This window comes from Aquarana catesbeiana, linkage group LG10, assembly GCF_042186555.1.
Source record: "Aquarana catesbeiana isolate 2022-GZ linkage group LG10, ASM4218655v1, whole genome shotgun sequence".
In the NCBI taxonomy this organism is placed as follows: domain Eukaryota; kingdom Metazoa; phylum Chordata; class Amphibia; order Anura; family Ranidae; genus Aquarana; species Aquarana catesbeiana.
This window is the reverse complement of record NC_133333.1, coordinates 88,364,991-88,386,176: the sequence shown is the minus strand read 5'-3', so window position 1 is coordinate 88,386,176 and position 21,186 is coordinate 88,364,991. Positions and strand designations below refer to the sequence as shown.

The window sequence follows — 21,186 nt, the reverse complement described above, 5'->3', positions numbered from 1 at the left end:
CTTCCACTTCCATGTTGGAGTCGGTTCCGGTGATTCCTCCTGATCGTATTCTGGCTACGGTTTGCACCAGTCTCACTTCTCTTTTGGGTGACAAAATTCTTGCTGCTTAGGTCCATGCTCCTCCTGAGAAACCTAGTGACCGCTGCTTTGTCCCAGAGAGTCTCCGTACTCCCGTGCTCCAGACTTGCCATTCTCTCAAGGCTGCTGGCCACCCTGGGAGGAATCAACTCGTTTGGACCATTTCCCAACAATTCTGGTGGCCTAGTCAACGTGCTACTGCCTTCGTAGCTGCCTGTTCCATGTGTGCTCAGAGTAAGACTCCACAACACCTTCCAGTGGGCCTCCTACAACCCATACTCAATGGAGAGAGGCCCTGGACCCACCTGTCTATGGATTTCATTGTAGAGTTACCCAACTCCCAGGGCAACACAGTTATCCTTATGGTGGTTAACCGGTTCTCAAAGATGTGTCATAGTATTCCACGTAAGAAGGTGCCCACTTCTATGGAACTGGCTTCCATTTTCGCTTGGGAGATCTTTTGCTTACATGGGCTACCCAAGGTGATTGTCTCGTGCAGGGGTAGTCAGTTTGCGTCCCGGTTCTGGCGAGCCTTTTGTGCACAGTTGGGAATTCAGCTTGCTTTCTCCTCTGCGTATCACCTCCAGTCTAATGGGGCCGCAGAACGAGCCAATCAGTCCTTTGAGTAATTCCTACATTGCTATATTTCTGACCATCAAAACAACTGGTCAGACCTGTTACCGTGGGCAGAGTTTGCTCACAACAGTGCCTTGAAATCTGCTTTCCGATTTATGGCGAATTATGGTTTCCATCCTTCCATGTTGCCTGACTCGTTTGTTCCGCAGAGTATTCCTGCCTTAGAGGAGCATCTCTGTGGTCTTCGTTCCACTTGGGCACAAGTCCAGGAGGCTTTGCGTCATGCTAATGATAGGTACAGACTCCATGCTGACCGCAGACGCCTGCCTGCACCTTCCTACCAGGTTGGGGACAGAGTCTGGCTGTCATCTCGCAACCTCCTACTTCATGTTCCCTCAATGAAGTTCGCACCTCGGTTTATTGTGCCTTTCTGTATTCTTTGCAGGATTAACCCGGTGGCTTACGCATTAGACCTCCTTCTAATATACTTATTTCAAATGTATTTCATATCTCCTTATTAAAACCTTTGGTCTGCAACCGCCTTTACCACCTCGGTGCCACGTCCTCAACCTGTACAGGTTGAGAACCATGAGGAGTATGAAGTACAGTCCATTGTTGACCTTCGTAGGTTCCGTGGGCGCATACAGTACCTGGTGCATTGGAAGGGGTACGGTCCGGAGGAACGCTCTTGGGTCTCATCCTCGGACATACATGTCCCTGTCCTCCTCCGTGATTTCCATATGCGTTTTCCCCTCAAGCCTGGTGGGGGAGGGGTCGTTGAGGAGGGGGTACTGTCAGGGCTGGGCTCAGCCCTTCCTTCTCTGAGCTGGCCGCTCAGCTGTCTGCTAATTGCCAGCTCCCATCTCTCTTCACAGTTACTCAGCTGTTGTTCATATCCTGCTCGTCAGTCCTGCCTACTTAGGCCGTCCAGTCCAGAGGGTTTTTGCCTTCGCCTTGGTCAACATCAAGAAACATCTCCTGCGTTCCTGTTTTAAGACTGGCTTTGCTGACATCCCTTCTGGCTCCAGATCTTGCTTGCTGTTCCACTACATTGATCCCTGACTTCTGGCTTCGCTGACTATCCTTTCCGGTTACTGAACTCTGGCTATGTTTTGACTACGTTTGTTCTTTTTACTTTTATTATTAAACAAGTGTGATTTAACTGTACTTCTGTCTCGGTCTGATTTCATGGTTTCTGACAGATGGATGGGCTGTGGAGGGTGTGGCAGAGTGACATACCATCACGGACAGAGAGGACTGGGATGACTGTCTAAAACAGGTTCCTAGGTTGGTAATCTCCTCTAATAAAGAATAAAAACACAATAATTCTGCGCTCCCACACAAAGGGAGAAGGACACAGCAGCTAACACAACCAGCAAGTGTAAATGTAGTCAAAATAACAAAAAAGTGTAGCGCTAGAGAAGGTCCCAAAAATACAGTCTATGGCTTGGCAATTCAATGATCATAAATTGGCAAAGACCATCATTATAAGTAAAAAGTCCTCTGGAGCAAATCTACATATGAGGAATGATCATCCGTCACACACGGTCCATACACCACCCAATAGAAGTGAAGAGGCTTACCAGAATTGGTGGACCCAACAAGGCATACGCCAGGTGGAGTCAGTCAAGCTTAGGTGGTGCTGGGTTGGAGTGGGCCCAGACGGGCAGAGTTGGTGGAATGGCTACCACATAGCTGTGTTCTTCAAGCGTGATCGGGTCAGAAGATGTGAAAATCCAGCGCCCATGGAACGTATCTCTCGGATCCGCGTATGAACCAGCAATATTGATTTCCTGGAAAGATCTCCTTCATCCGCCCCATTCCCATTCCCGCCCCATGGGGCGGATGAAGGAGATCTTTCCAGGAAATCAATATTGCTGGTTCATACGCGGATCCGAGAGATACGTTCCATGGGCGCTGGATTTTCACATCTTCTGACCCGATCACGCTTGAAGAACACAGCTATGTGGTAGCCATTCCACCAACTCTGCCCGTCTGGGCCCACTCCAACCCAGCACCACCTAAGCTTGACTGACTCCACCTGGCGTATGCCTTGTTGGGTCCACCAATTCTGGTAAGCCTCTTCACTTCTATTGGGTGGTGTATGGACCGTGTGTGACGGATGATCATTCCTCATATGTAGATTTGCTCCAGAGGACTTTTTACTTATAATGATGGTCTTTGCCAATTTATGATCATTGAATTGCCAAGCCATAGACTGTATTTTTGGGACCTTCTCTAGCGCTACACTTTTTTGTTATTTTGGTAATCTCCTCTAGGCATAAGCTTGTTCAGTTAAAATTCCTGCACAGAATCTACTACACTCCCCAGAAACAACATCATATTTTCTCAGACTGGGATCCCTTATGCTCCAAGTGCAGGACACAGGTGGGGACGTTCTTCATATGTTCTGGGAATGCCCGATTATATTAATGTTTTGGTCAGAGGTCTTCAGCGAAATAAATCTTCAGCTGCAGTTGTCCCAGTTACACCCAAATTGGCGCTATTGGGGGTTCACAATGATGCGCAGCGTTCCCATAATTGAAAACTATTAGTATCCTATCTCCTGTTTTATGCTAAAAAGGAGATTCTCCTGAAATGGATCTCCCCCCCCCTTCTCTTTCCTCCTGGGGAGCCTTGATAGACACTGTCCTGCCCTGCCTGTGTACAGATTAACTTATATAAACAGGGGTTGTCAATGGAAATATGACAAAGTGTGGGCCCCATGGACCAATACCTAGAAGTTTTTGGAGGGATGGGGGGGAGGGGGGTTAAGTACTATCTATGAGTCTTCTTCCTCCTATTAAACCTGCTGCTGTTTGCGATTACTGTCTAGTATGTATTAATTGCACTGACAAACTACAGTTGTGTTCTTTCCCTGCTTCCTGTATGAAATCCAAGTATTTTGTATTGTTTTGTTCTAAGTCAATCTGTATGCTTTGTCTTTCCCGTTTTTACAACAATAAAGCACCTGTGATTGTTACAAAAAAAGAAAAAAAATACGTTTTTGATTGTAACATGACAAAATTTGAAAAATTTTAAGAGGTATGAATACTTTTTCAAGGCACTGTACTAAATAAGGTAATAAGGCTAATGATCATTTAGGATTATATGTGCCTTGTAAAAGTTTACATTTTTCTTCACCTACATGTTACTTACAAAAATATGATTTTGGGGCACATTATTAGCTGTGCCCATGTATATTAGATGTATATGTTTATTTCATGATATCCTTATTCTGCTACAGGAATATATCAAATCTATTCACGATCTGACAATTAAGAGGGAAGAGTTCAGGAAAAGGGTGGAGAAAGAGGGGAAAGAGTCATCTCAGAAAGAACAAGATCTAAGCACTGAACTTTCCAAACTGCAAAGCAAGAGTGAGAGGTATATAATCAGAATTTATCTTCATCTGCTGGTAATATAGCTTTCATGCCTTTTATGATGTGATATTTTATATACTGTGTGTGTGTTTGAACCAAACAATTTCTGAACAAATAAGTTCAGAAATTAAGTTATGTGTAATAAAATGGAATGACATAGGGAAAAAGTATTGAACACATGAAGAAAGGGAGGTGCAAAAAGTAACTGAAAGCCAAGACACCAGCTGAAATGTATCAGTACTTAGAAAGCAATCCTGCCCCATGTAAGTGCAAATTAATATCAGCTGGTTCAGTCTCAACTGATGGCCTATAAAAGGTGTCTCATTACCAAGGTGTCACACAAAAACATCTTATGATGGGTAAAAGCAAAGAGCTCTCTCAAGACCTTTGCAACCTTATTGTTGCAAAACATACTGATGTCATTGGTTACAGAAGGATTTCTAAACTTCTTAATGTTCCGGTGAACACTGTTGGGGCCATAATCTGCAAGTGGAAAGAACATCATTTCACCATAAGCCAGCCTCGACCAGGTGCTCTTTGCAAGATTTCTAACAGAGGAGTAAAAAGAATTATCAGAAGAGTTGTCCAAGAGCCAAGGACCAATTGTGGAGGGCTTTAGAAAGACCTGGAATTAGCAGGTACAACTGTTTCAAAGAAAACAATAAATAATGCACTCAAATGCCTGTATGTATGCATGCTCACAATGCAAGACTCCATTGCTGAAAAAAAGCATGTTGAAGCTTGTTTAAATTTGCTGCACAACATTTAGACAAGCCTGTGAAATACTGGGAGTATATAGTCTGGGCAAATGAGACCAAAATTTAACTCTTTGGATGTCATAACGCACCCATGTTTAGAGGTCAAATGGCACTACACATCACTCCAAAAACACCATACCAACAGTGAAGTTTGGAGGTGGGGACATCGTGGTGTGGGCCTGTTTTTCAGCATACGGTAGTGGAAAACTTCATGTCATTGAAGGAAGGATGAATGGAAAAATGTACCAAGACAATCTTGATAAAAATCTGCTGCCATCTACCAGGATGATGAAAATGAAACATGGGTGGACATTTCGGCAAGACAATGATCACAAACACAAAGCTAAGGAACCTCTCAATTGGTTTCAAAGAAAAAAAAGAAAGCTGCTAGAATGGCCTAGCCAATCACCTTACTTGAATCCAATAGAAAACCTATGGAAAGAACTAAAAATCAGAGTACATACAAGAGGCCCATGGACCCTTCAAGATTTGAAGATTGTGTGGAAGAATGGACCAAAATCACACCTGAGCAATGCATGTGACTACGTTTCTCCATACAGGAAGCGTCTTGAAGCTGTTATTACCAACAAAGGATTTTGTACGAAATATGAAATTAATTTCAGTTACAGTATACAGTACTTTTTCCCTGTGTCATTCCATTTTATTACACATGACTTAATTTCTGAACTTATTTGTTTTGGTTTCTTTGTATGTATGGATTGCATGGGTTGGGACGCATGCCTTTACACACACATGAACTTTAATGGCATCCTTAGTCTGTAGGGTTCAAAATTGAGTTGACCCACCCTTTGTAGCTATTCCAGCTTCAACCCTTCTGGGAAGGCTGTCCTCAAGGACCCCAAACTCGCTCATCCATGTCTTTTTGGACCTTGCTTTGTGCACTGGTGCGCAATCATGTTGGAACAGGAAGGAGCCATCCCCAAACTGTTCCCACAAAGTTGGAAGCTTCAAATTGTCCAAAATGTCTTGGTATGCTAATGCCTGAGGAGCTCCCTTCACTGGAACTAAGGGACCAAGCCCATCCCTTAAAAAACAACCCCACATCATAATCCTCCCCCCACCAAATGATTTGGATGGTTGGTTGGCTCAATACTTTAGGCATCATAGTGTAGATGAGTGAGTTTGGGGTGGAGGAACTTAACTGGCCCGCAAAAAGTCTTGACCTTAACCAAATAGAACACCTTTGGGATGAATTCGAGCAGAGACTGCGGGCCGGGCTTACTCGTCAACATCAGTGCCTGACCTCACAAATGCGCTTCTGGAAAAATGGTCAAACATTCCCATAGACACACTTCTAAACTTTGTGAACAGCCTTCCCAGAAGGGTTGAAGCTGTTATAGCTGTAAAGGGTGGGCCAACTCAATATTGAACCCTACAGACTAAGACTGGGATGTCCCTAAAGTCCATGTACGTGTAAAGGCAGGCTCTACAATACACTTGGCAATATAGTGTGTGTGTGTGTGTGTGTGTGTGTGTGTGTGTGTGTGTGTGTGTGTGTGTGTGTGTGTGTGTGTGTGTGTGTGTGTGTGTGTGTGTGTGTGTGTGTGTAAAAAAAAAAAAAAAATTATATATATATAAAAAATGTAAAAAGTAAATAGAAATGTGCCAGGTAATTGTAATAATTCAATTTCTTTCTTTTTTAGCCTCAAGCAAGAGCAAGCAGAGCTTGAAAGTAAGATTGTGGAGCTACTTTCTGAGCAGGCTGCAGAAAGGTGAGACATCAGTGCTAGGTTTTGCATATCTTTTTAATGCCTTCAAACTTTCTAAGTAAGCTGTAAGGATCTACTCTGTGTATAATGTGGAAATGGGATTTAAAAAACAAAAGTGAAAGTTTGGCAACATGTTTTTATCCATAGAAATCCCTACCACTAGTCAGTCCCTGGAATTCATAAAGACTGGCGCAGACAGATTTTGTGAAAGTGGCTCTCATGTGTTCTAAAAGCGGTGCAGCATATGCCAAATTCATGTACCTGTCTAGAACTTGTATTTGAGATTGGTGCATGCTGCAACGCTTTTGGAATGCACACGAGACAAAATTTGTCTGCGCTAGTTTCTCTCTTTTTGCCTAAAGGGAGTTGGTCTTAATTAGTTCCACTTTGGTAGGATATGATCTGTAGTTATTTTTTTTTTAATTTTGGACATTGATGCCAGATTCAAAAACTACCTGAACTTGGTGCACGAGTCGCTGTTGGAAACAAAAATGTTGCAGATGCTCTATGAATTTTGCGCAATACATTAACAAGAGGCATTACTGCAAGAAAAGTGGCACAGCAGCTTTACTGAATTCCCCTCAGTGCATCTTACCCTTTACATTATTGCTTTGCAGACACCAAGAGTCGATTCACACCAATTGCATCGGAATGCACTGCTGACTGCAGATGTGCATGGGTGTCATTAGTTCTCATTGGCACGCCCACAAATCATGCAAACACAAGTGTGTTCATGGCCTTGGCATGCGGGAATGCGCAAGCTCAACCTTTATGGTGTTACTCAGCTCTAATAGAGCACATGTGGATCACCTAATGGAAAAGGCTCATATACCAGTAACCAGCTTCTGTATGTGATGAAAACATCTGTCACTGTGAATTGATATCTATTCAAAGATTTAAAAGAGAAGTATGGCCGAAGCTTTTTTGGCCATACCTCTCTTGATGGTCACAGGACTGCACTTATATTGAATCAGCTAAAAGGGGGCTAAGTCCTGTTGTGAGCTGATGTCAGAGTCAGTGGGGACGGGCTATGCTGCAGCCATAAAGGTGAGTATGTATGTTTAATGTTTTTCAATTCCCTATCAATGCAGAAAATCTGGCCATCTGAAACAGTATCTGTCATTGTGTGCTGCTTGTAAACACGTCTATCCTTCCCTACTGGAGTGCAGAACATTCAGATATTATATATGTACAATGTTTGATCATATACTGTATATCTCTGTAATTAATGTATATAATATATGTTAACAGAAGTTATAGATTGTTATTGACAACTGACAGGCTAGTAGAAAGCACACAACTGCATCCTCTACTTATTTATAGCTGTAAAAGATGCCATTGTTATATTTAGGCATTATACAAACTTTATTATATTCCATAGTTTATATATAACATCTTCCAATTGGCAGGGAAGAGTGGGATGCTGAACTGAAGTCATTAAGGAAGAAAGAAAATGAGGTGACACAGGGTGTGTTGAAAGAACTAGAGCGTGCACAAAATGCTGAGGTAAAATATTAATTTCGGAGTTCAGCACAGTTCAGTAGGGCTAATTGCTAAAAAAATAAAAGCCTGTTTTTTATTTTGTCTTTAAAGTGATTATAAAGCTTTATTTTCTCTAAGCGTCTTCCAGGACAGCCCATGAGACCTAGGGCTCCTCCTACCAGGACAGGAAACACATTGATCCTCATCAGATAAAAGGGCGGTTCTCCAGGCCCCATGTCAGTATTAGTGTTTCCTCCGGGCGGAGGGTAACTGGTTCCCCTAGGTCTCATGAGCACGGTGTCAGAAACCATGAAATCAGGCCGAGACAGAAGTACAGTTAAATCACACTTGTTTAATAATAAAAGTAAAAAGAACAAATGTAGTGAAAACATAGCCAAAGTTCAGTAACCGGAACGGATAGTCAGCCAAGCCAGAAGTCAGGGATTAATGTAGTTTAACAGCAAGCAGGATCTGGAGCCAGAAGGGATCTCAGCAAAGCAAGTCTTGAACAGGATCGCAGGAGGACTGGACGGCTTAAGTAGGCAGGACTGACGAGTAGGATATCATCAACAGCTGAGTAACTGTGGAGAGATAGGAGCTGCATGTAGCCGAAAGCTGAGCGGCCAGCTTAGTGTAGGAAGGGGGATAAAGGGAACATAGGAAGCGTCACCTAAGTGCAGTATTAAAATTGATAGTTAATGGCACAATGTACAGGAAACACTCACAAGAGGTAGATAAGTTTAGGGCTCATCTGTGTATACTGTCCTGGAATCTCCTCTGGTCCGATGATGTGTCCTGGTGCGAGTTGCTGTTGCTGCTGCAGATCCTCAGCGTGTCCTGTGGCCACAGAGGAAGAGCCGGGACCAGCGTGAATCGCACGGAGGAGACGTCATAGGTCAGGGGACCACATCTGGGGGAGCTGTTCACAGGAGGGAATGAATGATCACAGGCTACGCGCTCGGAGCTTCAGCTCCTTCTGTTGGCCAACATATAGCCCCCCTTAGGGTTAAGGAAGTTGTATCATTCTCTCTTTGCAATCTTTCTGTATATTTCACTGCATCCATGGTTATGTGCTTTATATGTTTTTTGTATATTTTCAATAAATGTAATCTATTTTTTCTACAACTTTCTGTCCATGTGCAAAACATAAAGGGAAACACTCCTATTGCCGCATCAGTAAAATTAGATTGTCAAAAGAAAAAGAGGGGGGTTCAAAGAGGAGCCCCTAGTCTAACTTTAAGGCACAGCAAACCAAAGGGATCATATTAAAAGTAACAATATAATAAGCTTTATTAATTACATATACAAAAATGACAAGGACATTGACAAAGAATAAAAATCATCTATGTAAGAATATACATGATGTGAGCCCCGATGCGTCTACGCGTTTCGTTCTGAAACTTCCTCAGGACACATTCAGGTTTCAATTAGTGCAGAGAAAAGGAGAAAGGTCTCACTAAAGATAAAAACAGAAGCATAAATACATATAGACACATGATACCGTAAAGCAACAAATGAGGCTCAATGACCTTTACACAGAAAAACAAATACTATATAAGTCCACAACATTGCCTTGCAGAGAGGCTTCCATAAACTCTAATAATTGGTTACAAAAATTTATAATGTATGTTTCCGCTGTAGGTGCAGGAGACTTGTCATAAAAGTAAGTGACCGTCAGCTAAGAGAAAAAAATATATATATATAATGAAGTGAAATAAAATGTAATACAAGAAAATCATAATACAGATGGATGGCGTAGTATATATACCTGTTATCATATAAGTTCTGGGCTGTGGGTTTATTCCCAACAAACGAAATCCAAACGTTGCCAATAAGCCGCAAGGATGAGTGTCCATGCCACAAGAAAGCTCCACAAACCAAGACAGGGCTAAAAAAGGCCCATATAAAATGTTTACTCAATAGTCCATGTGGAGGTGTAGGGATACACTAAAGGAGCCTATACAAATAAAAAATAAATATAAGAGAAACCCAGGGTAGGCACTACAGGTGGCCCATATATGTTCCAAAGAACAAATTAAGCAAAAAAGTACAATAAAAATAAAAACGAAGTACATATTTGCAGTTGAATTTGATATGGATTCCCAGGAGGAAACAAAAACGCTCCTGAGTTAGAGGCCAGCGAGCAGCTGCTAAATAGCCTATTTTGGCGCCAAGGGAGAGAGGGTGCATTGTCCGCTCTTGGCTCCAAAATCAGTGTGCCGAGGAACAGCTGGTACGTACTGAAATCCCGTGAGACCGCGCTATGAAGCGCGGGCACGCAGTAAACAGAGAGATGCAAATCTTTAAATTAGGGAATGGCGCTGTTATATATAAAATAGTGAATGTGTGTAATAGTACAGTGACATCTACATATAAATCCCACACAGACTAATCCTTCTTATTTAAGGATATAAAGTGACAGGTGCTGAAAAAATATATGTGCAGAAAGATATAAGCCAATATGCGTTGTTTAGTGAAAAGACAATCACTATAAAGTAGATGTATAAACCAGTATGCAAGTGAAAAAATAATCACTATAAATAGGAAATTTGTTATATGAAAAAATAATAATGGTGCAGTGACATCTACGTATGCATTCCACAAAGACTAATCCTTCCTATTAAGGATATAAAGTGGCAGGTGCTAAACGATATGTGTGCAAGAAGATATATAAACTAGTATGCGAGTGAAAAAGCAGTCACTCAATTAATTAATAAAGTTAATCAATCAATAAAAACTGTGCATTGTATATCAAATAAGGTAAAATGTCCATAAAGGTGATAAGTGTTCCATCCAATGTATAGAAATCCTCGTTACAATGGGGCATGGGTAAAAGGTGCTGACATTAGTGACAGTATTCCCCTTATGTGTTTGCACTCACCAGAGCGCCCTACCCCTGCAGGGGTACGAGCGTAAAGTGTTAATCCCAAGGTTTAACCTGGGACCTGTCCCTGGTGCTTCAGGCAGTTCCTTTGACCTCATGATTCTCATTTGCTCTGACATGCACTGTGAGCTGTAAGGTCTTACATAGACAGGTGTGTGGCTTTCCTAATCAAGTCCAATCAGTATAATCAAACACAGCTGGACTCAAATGTAGAACCATCTCAAGGATGATCAGGAGAAATGGACAGCACCTGCGTTAAATATATGAGTGTCACAGCAAAGGGTCTGAATACTTAGGACCATGTGATATTTCAGTTTTTCTTTTTTTTTTTCTGCAAAAATGTCAACAATTCTGTGTTTTTCTGTCAATATGGGGTGCTGTGTGTACATTAATGAGGAAAAAAAATGAACTTAAATGATTTTAGCAAATGGCTGCAATATAACAAAGAGTGAAAATTTTAAGGGGGTCTGAATACTTTCTGTCCCCAGTGTATATAAAGTAGTCTGTGACTACACATTATTTAAGTACAGGGGTGGGGTTGGAGCCCATATCAATTTTGTTTTTTGAATATTTTTGGTATGTTGGTTAGTGGAGGGCTCCCCCACCAGGGGAATTAGGTAAAGTGCGCTAACCTTGAAGGGCTCCATAATATGATTTTCTGTGTGACAACTGCAAACCTACCAAGTCATTGCCGTCCACCTACACTGACAGGCCAGGCAAGGAGAGCATTAAAGTGATTTTAAAGTCTTGTTTTAAAAGAAAAAAAAAACAAACATGTTATACTTACCTGCTCTGTGCAGTTGGTTTTGCACAGAGCAGCCCTGATCCTCCTCTTCTCAGGTCCCTCTTTGCTGCTCCTGGCCCCTCCCTCCTATCGCGTGCCCCCTCAACCATCAGCTTCCTATTGGGGCACTGGAGTCGAGTCACAGCTCCATGTGTCCATTCAGACACAGAGCCCCGACCCGGCCCTGCCCCCTCTCTCCCCTGATTGGCTAACTGACTTTGATTGACAGCCACGGGAGCCAATGGTGCCGCTGCTGTGTCTTAGCCAATCAGGAGGAGTGTCCCGGGGGGCTTAGGCATTCGTGGACATCGCTGGAGAGAGATGGGACTCAGATAAGTAATTAGGGGGGGTGCTGGGGAGGCTGCCACACACATCATTTTTTTTATCTTAATGCATAGAATTTTATGTGGGGCACACACTATAAGAAATCGGGTGAATGTTCGTCCGATTTTCCTCGTTGTTTCACAGCAAATCGTAAACAAATGAAGGAAAATTTGTACAAAAATTCTCGTACGACAAAGGTTTTTATTGTTTCTGATCATGCGCAGTCTTTTGTTTCTGATTTTTCTTGTACGAAAATGGTATGCATTAAACGAAAATCGTCCATCTGTTCCCATACGAGAGAATTTTTGGCGCTTGTCTCTTCAGAGATGTTCATTCAGAAGGTTGGAATTGGTTGTTTTATTTATTTTTATATATATATTTATATATATATATATATATATATATATATATATATATATATATATATATAATATTTGTTTAATTTGTTTTTATTAAAGAATAGCATATATAATGGACATTGTACATTTTACAAAACAGAGGAGATTGCAACTAAATGACAAATGAACCTTGTAAGAGGTGGACAGTCAGATAATCAGGCATATAAAACAGTACATGTATGAATATGCATTTTCTTAGGGTGTCAGGATCAAATATCAAGGTCTAGTGCGTACATATCTTACCAACTTGTCATAAACCAAAATTTTTACCCCGAACAAAGGGTATAAACGCTAGAATCTTCTCTGTAAAAGCCCTTTACATAGGCAAAAAACCTTAGGAAAATAAAATGTAGGTAAAAGAAAGAGGAAAAGTATAGAGTAAAAGGCAAAAAGACAAGAAGGGGGGGGGGGGGGGGGGGTTTGCACGCCTCGGGCCAACCAACATCTCATATAGTTAGTTAACAGCAAAATTATCTAGGTTGAGACATAATTTCCGCATAAGCAGAGGTATTCCGCATAAGCAGAGGTATGCTTGAAGGCGAACCAGCAGGACTATATTTTCTTTGCTAAGTCTGATTTATTTCTAAGGGTGAGGGTAAGATCTTCCATATAGTACGTGTGATCTACCTTCAGTAGCCACTGGCGTAATGTAGGGATAGTCGTCTGCTTCCAATATTGGGGGATGAGAGCTTTTGCAGTGTTAAGAAAGTGTGGTGTTATAGATTTTTTATACATTCCTACTGGTTCGCCTGTACAATGTAACAACACAATCCATGGGTCATTAGATATTTCATAACCTTGAATCTCCTTTGCCCAGTAAAGGATAGACAACCAATATGGGCGTATAAGTGGGCAAAACCACCAGATGTGGGCATGTGTTGCTCGGTCCCCACAGCCTCTCCAGCAGAAAGGTGATGCTTGTGGGAAGGACTTATGAAGCACCACCGGAGTGTAGTGCCACCTCGTCAACAGTTTGTAGTTACCTCTGCCATTTTAGAAGCTCCAGAGGAGGTATGAGCCATAATAAGGATGGTGGATCTTTGGGCTGTTGATATTTTTTTGTGGAGATACTTTTCCCAGTTGTTTAAGAAAGTGGGGTCGCTTGTGTTGGTTAGTGTCTGTAAAACTCTGTAAAAGTGGGAGATAGATTTCTCTACAGGTTGGTCTTCCGATAAAGCAGCTTCCCTGAGTGTCAAATCAGAGAGTGACCGCAGAGGTTTGGGGAGAGAGTGCACAAAAGCTGCAAGTTGGTGATGTCTCCAATGATCCATTAGCGTCAGCGTGGTGTTGTGTAAAATTGTAGATAACGGTACAATCCCTGTTGGGGTAGTTACATGATGTCATTGAGCTGAAGGCCCAAGATTCCATGCATGGATCTCAGGATCTATATTCCCTGGGGGAAGGTAGTTGTGGCCGGTCAATGGCATGAGAGGAGAGTTGTACGGCCATTTATTCCTTTTGCATATCGAGTCCCATACCATGAGGGTGGAACGTGTGAGCGGTGATGTGGTAGAGGACAAGGTTCTGTATTGCCTAGGAATCCAAATTTGTGTGAGTAGGTCCGCGCCACTGAGCTCCGTTTCCAACTTCACCCAGAGCTTAAAGTCTTTTTGATACTTCCAATTGGATATTCTAGTCAACACTTTCGCCAAAAAATATCTTTTAAGATCTGGCAGAGCTAAGCCCCCTTCTCCCTTAGGTCTAATGAGGAGGGTCCTAGCAAGCCGGGGTCGCCTTCTGTTCCAGACATACTTATTGATCAGTGAGCTTATTAATGTAAAGAAACCTGTAGGTACTCCATACGGAATCATTTGAAACATAAACAGCAACCTGGGTAGTATATTCATCTTTACCACTCCAATTCTCCCCAACCATGAGTGCGCCAACTGAGACCATTTTTGTATGTCTAACCTAATCTCATTCAACAGAGGGATGTAATTAGTGCGGAAAAGGTCATTCAGATTCGGGGTAAGATAAATACCTAAGTATTTCAACTTGCGCGTCTTCCAGCTAAAGGGAAAGGATTGTTTTAAATGGGATACCATCTTGGCCGATATAGATATATTTAAGATCTCCGATTTTGTCATGTTGATTTTAAAATTAGAGACATCACTAAAGTTTGACAATTCTAGCATGAGGTTAGGGAGGGATATCAAAGGTTGTTGTACGTAGAATAAGATATCGTCCGCATAGGCGGCATATTTGTGTTCTGATTTACCTATGGAAACACCATGAACTATTATCTCCACAACTGGTACCTTATTCTTCTTTTTATAGTACCTTGACATATTCAAAACTCAGTCACTCAGTCAGGAATAATGTAGGTCTCTACTTCAAGGAACAGGACACATTCGCGACACACATGTCCTGGTCACTTATTATAGATAATACATTTCAATTTTTTACCAATGCCTTTAATCTATCCTCTCATTCACCACACTTAGCGATTGATTACAACAGATTTACAAACAATAATTTCCTACAGAACTGAGGAGGTCCATTTAGACAGAAAATATATGCCTATAATACCACATTTCTTATAGTATTTATAATATAATTCATTCCTCCATGTGCTCTACTACTTCTATCATCTAATTCATAGGCACTATAATTATTTTCTGTCTTCCCACAGATTTATTTCAGAACTATTTAGGAATTTGGTTGCTCACCTCTTGGTTATTTATTACTTCCTCAGTAAACACTGTTGCACAGAGATACATTGCATTTAAATGGGTTGTTTCATTGATAAACGAAAAGGAAGGGGAGAGAGAAGGAATACAGAACAGAGAAAGGAAGGGAGGGGGTGGAGAACGGAGAGAAAAAGGATAGAGGGAGTGAATGTTTTGATGCTATATCTTTTTCTACTTTTAAGAGTTATTGTTTTATCTTTATTAGTTTGTTGATGTTTCAATTCGTTACAATATGTTTATAAAGCATATTCTATAGTATTGTTTATCAAATACTTAAGATATAAGTTATGTTCTACATACTAAGGATTCTAAATAAATCTGACAGTTAGCCTTATCAATTAGTTTAAGGTATATTAGAATATTGATTTTATTCATACAGTCACTGCCATATTCATAAAATTCATTAGATCTTACATAAGATAAGCTTAACCGTAAATATGACGGTTTGTTATTTCGATTTTTTACACAAGCCAGAAATAAATCGTATTTTCCCACTTCTCAGAATCATCTAAACTTATAGACACCTTCTTCATATATTTCATTAAAAGAGTATTCTCCCGAAGTTAGCGGGATTTCATTCATCTTGCAAAGTTATACTACACTCCAGTGTTGATTTACCCTCCCACACAGTGGTTCCCTCTGATCTTTTGGTTCTTCTGAACTATTTTTTTCCCCTCTCTTTATGAAAAACCATGGACTCAATCCGGTTGCGTATACATTTAGGTGTTTATTGCATTTGGACTAGCGAGCAGGCCTTGCAAGTCTCCAGAATATTTATTCATTTATTTATTTATCTATTTATTTATTAATTAATTTTATTTATTTATTCTTTTATCTTTTTCTTCTTCATTTTTAGGCTCTATTTCCACTTCCATAACTTTCAATTATCATAGATCTGTACATATTAACCTCTCACCTAAACTACATTCTCTTTTACACAAACAATTTTTTTTCTAATACTTGACACACCTAAGTGAATCCACTCCTGATATCCAATTGGGGAATTCTTCCTAGCTACTATTAATTTCACGAATATATATATTGCGTCTTTCTTGTACATACATTAACACATCGACAAACATGCACGCAAAAAACTATGGGTCAGACCGCATAATTTCGCCTAATAAGGTTAAATCTCATCCAAAGGTTAACCACAATGTTACAGCCAAAATCATTTCATTAAATGTTAAAGGTCTCAATGTCCCTGAAAAACGCAAGTACTTCACTCCATGTACAAATTAAAAGCGGATATTGTGTTCATACGAGAAACACCTTTTAAATCCGACAATATACCAAAATTTTCAAACCACCATTTTCCAACAGTAATACATGCCACCAATAAGGACTCTAAAACTAAAGGAGTTTCTATTCTTTTTTCAAAAAATTGTCCATTCCAAATAACAGACTCGCATATAGATGAGGATGGTCATTTCCTATTTCTCAAAGGTTCCTTGTTTGACAAACGCCAAACCCTGGCTAATATTTACGCCCCCAATGTCAAACAAGTGCCCTTTTTCACAAGTACAATGCAGGATCTCGCCTCCTTTCAAGAAGGTGTCTTAATAGTAGGGGGAGATTTTAATGTCCCTTTAAACCCTATTCAAGACACCTCTTCAGGCTCGTCTAAATTACCATTTCATTTTCAGGCCTGTGAAAAAGCGCTTATGCGCGAAACTCGTCGTCAAGGCAACCTTATGACAGAGGTCCCATTCAGAATCATGCCACAATGAACATCCATCCATCGATCCATTTTTGGGAGTTTTAATTTGCCCACAGCAAGACTTTCCATTCATACGGCTGACTCTATCCTTCCCCTCCTGGCTGGCTATTTATGCCCTTACTATCGGATTCCCTGAGTGTCATCACTTTTTATTGAGGCTTTTCCAGAGAAGGCACAGACATGTGAGGTTTCAGCTTATTGTCATCAGCTGACTCTATGGCAGTCTTCTATACATCATTCCACTTTTGGCTGTTTTTATCCATGTTAATACTGGCTTCCCCGAGTGACACCATCTCCCACTGAGTCTGTTTTCACCCAGTGGGGACACAGACCGATGAGTCAGCAGCCCAGCACCATCAGCTGTCTCTCCGGCGACTCCCTTGTGTGCAGCCACGCCCTCCCCCTCCAGCTGGGCTGACGTCATTGCTCCTCGGCACGGAGCTCCGGCCGGACTTCCCTCCTCACTGTGGAATCACTGCCTGTTCTCAGGTTACATGCACGAAGCCACCTTCAGGAACTGGTGAGCCATCCCCTCTGTATCCCACAGCCAGTGGGGAGTATGTGAGTCTCCAGAGGCTGTAAGCTTTGGGCTTTTTCCTCCACTTCGTCCCCTTTCACTCACAGCCTGGGGTTAGATCAGTTGGATGGATCTCCGGTTCAGGCTATCTGCTACTGATTGGACTTTTCTGTCTGTTTTATATTTTTACATTTCTCATTCAAGTGTACAATGCTTTCTTATCATGGTATTAATTTTGACAATTGTCTTACTATTCACTAATTTTTTATATTCTGGATCTATTAAAACTTTTTAATTAAGTTTCACCTTGGACTGCTGCTATTGTCATTGTGACACCCAGAGCGCTGGACAATTTTTGTTTGTTTTTTGCTACTAATCTGTATCCACCAGTTACGATTAGTCTAGCTGTACTGGTTCCCTTCCTGCTCCCCCCTCCTGAGTTCAAGTGATGTAATGTGATTTTACATAATACATGTTATGTACCACAGAGCATGCTGATCATATTACATGTTATTTTTCATATGCCCCAAGTGACCCCCCCCCGGTGTACACTCATTGACGCTGGGTTATTATCGTTGCTGTATTTAAGGCATTACGTACTATTAAGAAATCCCTCCAAGAACTCACATTGCATGACTCCTGGCGTACTTTGAATCCTAACACTAAAGACTATACTTTTTATTCTAATCCTCACGGAAGTTATTCCAGAATTGACTATTTCTTTATCACACAGAGAGACCTCCCCATGCTCCTTAAAGCAACTATAGAACCAATGTTTTTATCGGATCATCACCCTATCACCATGTTGATTGAATTTTCGATCACTCAGTCTCGCACACAGATATGGCATCTTGATCCATCTCTACTTACGGATAATAAGATAGCGTCACACATTCAACAAAGGCTCACCCAATACTTCACTGAGAACGATACTACCGACATTTCCCCAATGCTAAAATGGGAAGCTCATAAATGCATTATTCGTGATGAACTAATAGCGATAGCCTCCAAAAGACGGCGTGAAAGACAAAAACTAATATCAAATCTTGCCATCCGTTTTCATGAATTAGAAAAATCTCATAAAAAAACACAAGCAATTTCGACCCTCCAAGATCTCACCTTAGCTAGATCCAAAATGGTGGAGGAACTTACTAAAATAATGAAATGTAAATATATACTATATCAAAAACAATTTTATGAATTTGGTAACAAATCCGGTAAATTACTTGCTAGAGCACTTCGGGCAAAACAATCGACTACATTAATACACTCTATTAATACCCCTGAAGGAACCAAATTATCTTCTAACAATCAAAGAGCAGAACAATTTGTCAAATATTATACACAACTGTACAATATTAAAAACCCATCTACCCGGAATAATACAGAAAACCGATCAGGTTTAATCAAAGAATTTCTAGCCCAATATGGTCCTAAACCAATCTCGGACGCTGAAGCGTTAAACTTGGAATGACCATTGTCTAAAGATGAACTAGATATTGTTCTCAAACAAATGAAACCTGGTAAGAGCCTGGGACCAGACGGCTTAACAGTGGGACACTATAAAGCGTTTACTGATGTATTATATACACACTTCCTGCATGCTTTTAATTCCCTCTCAACAGACCAACCTCCTCCTCGAGATCTCCTTGCTGCACATATCGCTGTCATTCCAAAACCTGATAAAGACCAGACTTTAGTTTCCAACTATAGGCCGATTTCTTTATTAAATGTTGATCTAAAAATGTATGCAAAAATCCTAGCTAACAGACTCTTGCCCCTTTTACCACACCTTGTTTCTTTAGATCAAGTAGGTTTTGTTCCCGGTAGAGAAGCAAGAGATAACACTCTGAAAGCGATCAATATTCATAAATGGCTGACTTCAAAGAAGCAGGGTGGTTTCTTTCTCTCCTTGGACGCAGAGAAGGCATTCGACAGGGTAGCATGGGATTATCTAACAGAAGTCCTTAGGCAGATTGGCATGCGGGATCGCATGCTACAATTCATACTTGCACTTTATTCGAGGCCAACGGCTAGGGTTAGAGTTAACGGACACCTGTCGGATGCCTTCTCTGTGTCCAATGGGACACGTCAAGGTTGTCCTCTTTCCCCACTAATTTTTATCCTGACATTAGAGCCTTGTCTTCAACGTTTGAGAGATAATCAGGATATCGAAGGTATATCCATAGATCATTCCACCTACAAGCTAGCGGCATTTGCTGATGACATACTATTATTCCTACGAGATCCTCACCTTTCGCTTCCCAATCTCCTCAAAGATCTATCTCTACTTGAAACTCTAACTAATCTTAAAATTAATTTTGATAAATCTGAAGCACTTAATTTATCTTTACCACATGAGACCAAAACCTTATGCCAGGCAAACTTTCCTTTCAGATGGAACTCGAATTCCATTAAATACCTTGGAATACACGTACCGACCAATCTTTCAGATCTTTATAGCAAAAACTATGCCCCGATTTTACAAAATATCCAGAAAGATCTTAAAGTGGATGTAAACCCAATGTCATTCTTTCTAAACTACTGCCATAGAGGTTATCTATAAGGATATACATGCCTCCTGCATGTATCTTTACCTGTCAAATGTCTCCCCTCTCTCTGTTATGAGAGCTGAAAAACTGCAGATTCTGTGGGTGGGTCTGTTGTCTGGAGCTCGGTGGGTGGAGTCGTGATGTCAGTAGACTCCCCGCCCACCTCTACACTCCCCGGTGTATTTCTAACTGAACTTCTGCTATGATCTCTAACATCCAGTGAAAAGACAGGAAAGTAACCACATGACTTCAGCATGCCAAATCATGGTGAGGTGTGGAACAGCCAATTCTTGCAGAGCTGCTGAAGAAAGGAGTGGGGGAGGGAATTAGAAAAAAAAGTATGTGTAAACTGAATCCACCCCTAAATTGTGAAGATGAATAGTGGCGCTATCCTCCCTTGTTGTGGGAGTGAGACAGGCACTACCGCACACCCTGATGCTATATATATATATATATATATATATATATATATATATATATATATATATATATATATATATATATATATATATATATATAGCACAGTGTGTGTGTGTGTGTATATAATATATACAAATTCTTGCCGCAGTTCCAATTGGGGCTAAAATTATGTCAAAATACACAATGTACTTTTGGGTGCCATTCATTGTTAATGGCACCCCAAATGCAGTTAGCAGACATGCATTTTGACGCACATATTCTCATTTGACAAATACGCTATCAACGTGCCAAAATGCACATTGAAAAAAATCATAATGCTCCCTGAGCAAAAAATGTTCAGTTTGGCTTTTTAGGTCTTTTTATACGCATGTTTCTAGTCTTATATGTAGTTTCTATAGTCTTTGGCCATTTACTGCATTATTTCCCATACCCTGAGCATCTCCTCTTATATGTCCACAGTCTGAAAGTCTTCTGTAGCATAACATACTCCCAATAATGTTTGAGGCCCTTTATAGAATGCATGGGCTGCACTTTTGGCTCCTTATATCTAGTAGGTTTGCCACCAGTCAACTAGAAGATAACAGTACAGGTACCTCTAAATAAAGTTCTATTGGATAATGTTGATCAGTGCACTTTTTTATATCATGCAGATTGTTACCTAATGAGGTTAGACGAGAGGCAGTTTCAACCCCAAATTGCACACAGGTTGTTTTTACTGTTAGAGCAGTAAGGATGTGGAACTGCATGGACTGATGTCCTTCTTCAACCTTACCAACCATGTATGTAATTATTTTTGCTCTATATAGATCAGTATGAACAGTAAATGAAAACCTTATATTTTAAATATATACAATGTTTTCCTTGTATATAGTATGTTTAACATCCAGTCT

At 40.8% G+C, this 21,186-nt stretch overlaps 1 protein-coding gene across 2 annotated transcripts in view; it reads left to right on the top strand.

Annotated features, from left to right (window-relative positions):
• The window catches only part of RNF214 (ring finger protein 214), a 120,880-nt gene that overhangs the window by 60,136 nt on the left and 39,558 nt on the right, over window positions 1-21,186 (top strand). For both annotated transcript variants that reach the window (XM_073602370.1, XM_073602369.1), the window contains 3 exons: window positions 3,902-4,041; window positions 6,460-6,528; window positions 7,935-8,031. In XM_073602370.1, the coding sequence (XP_073458471.1) occupies window positions 3,902-4,041; window positions 6,460-6,528; window positions 7,935-8,031 (306 nt within the window). The remainder of the gene's footprint in view (window positions 1-3,901; window positions 4,042-6,459; window positions 6,529-7,934; window positions 8,032-21,186) is intronic.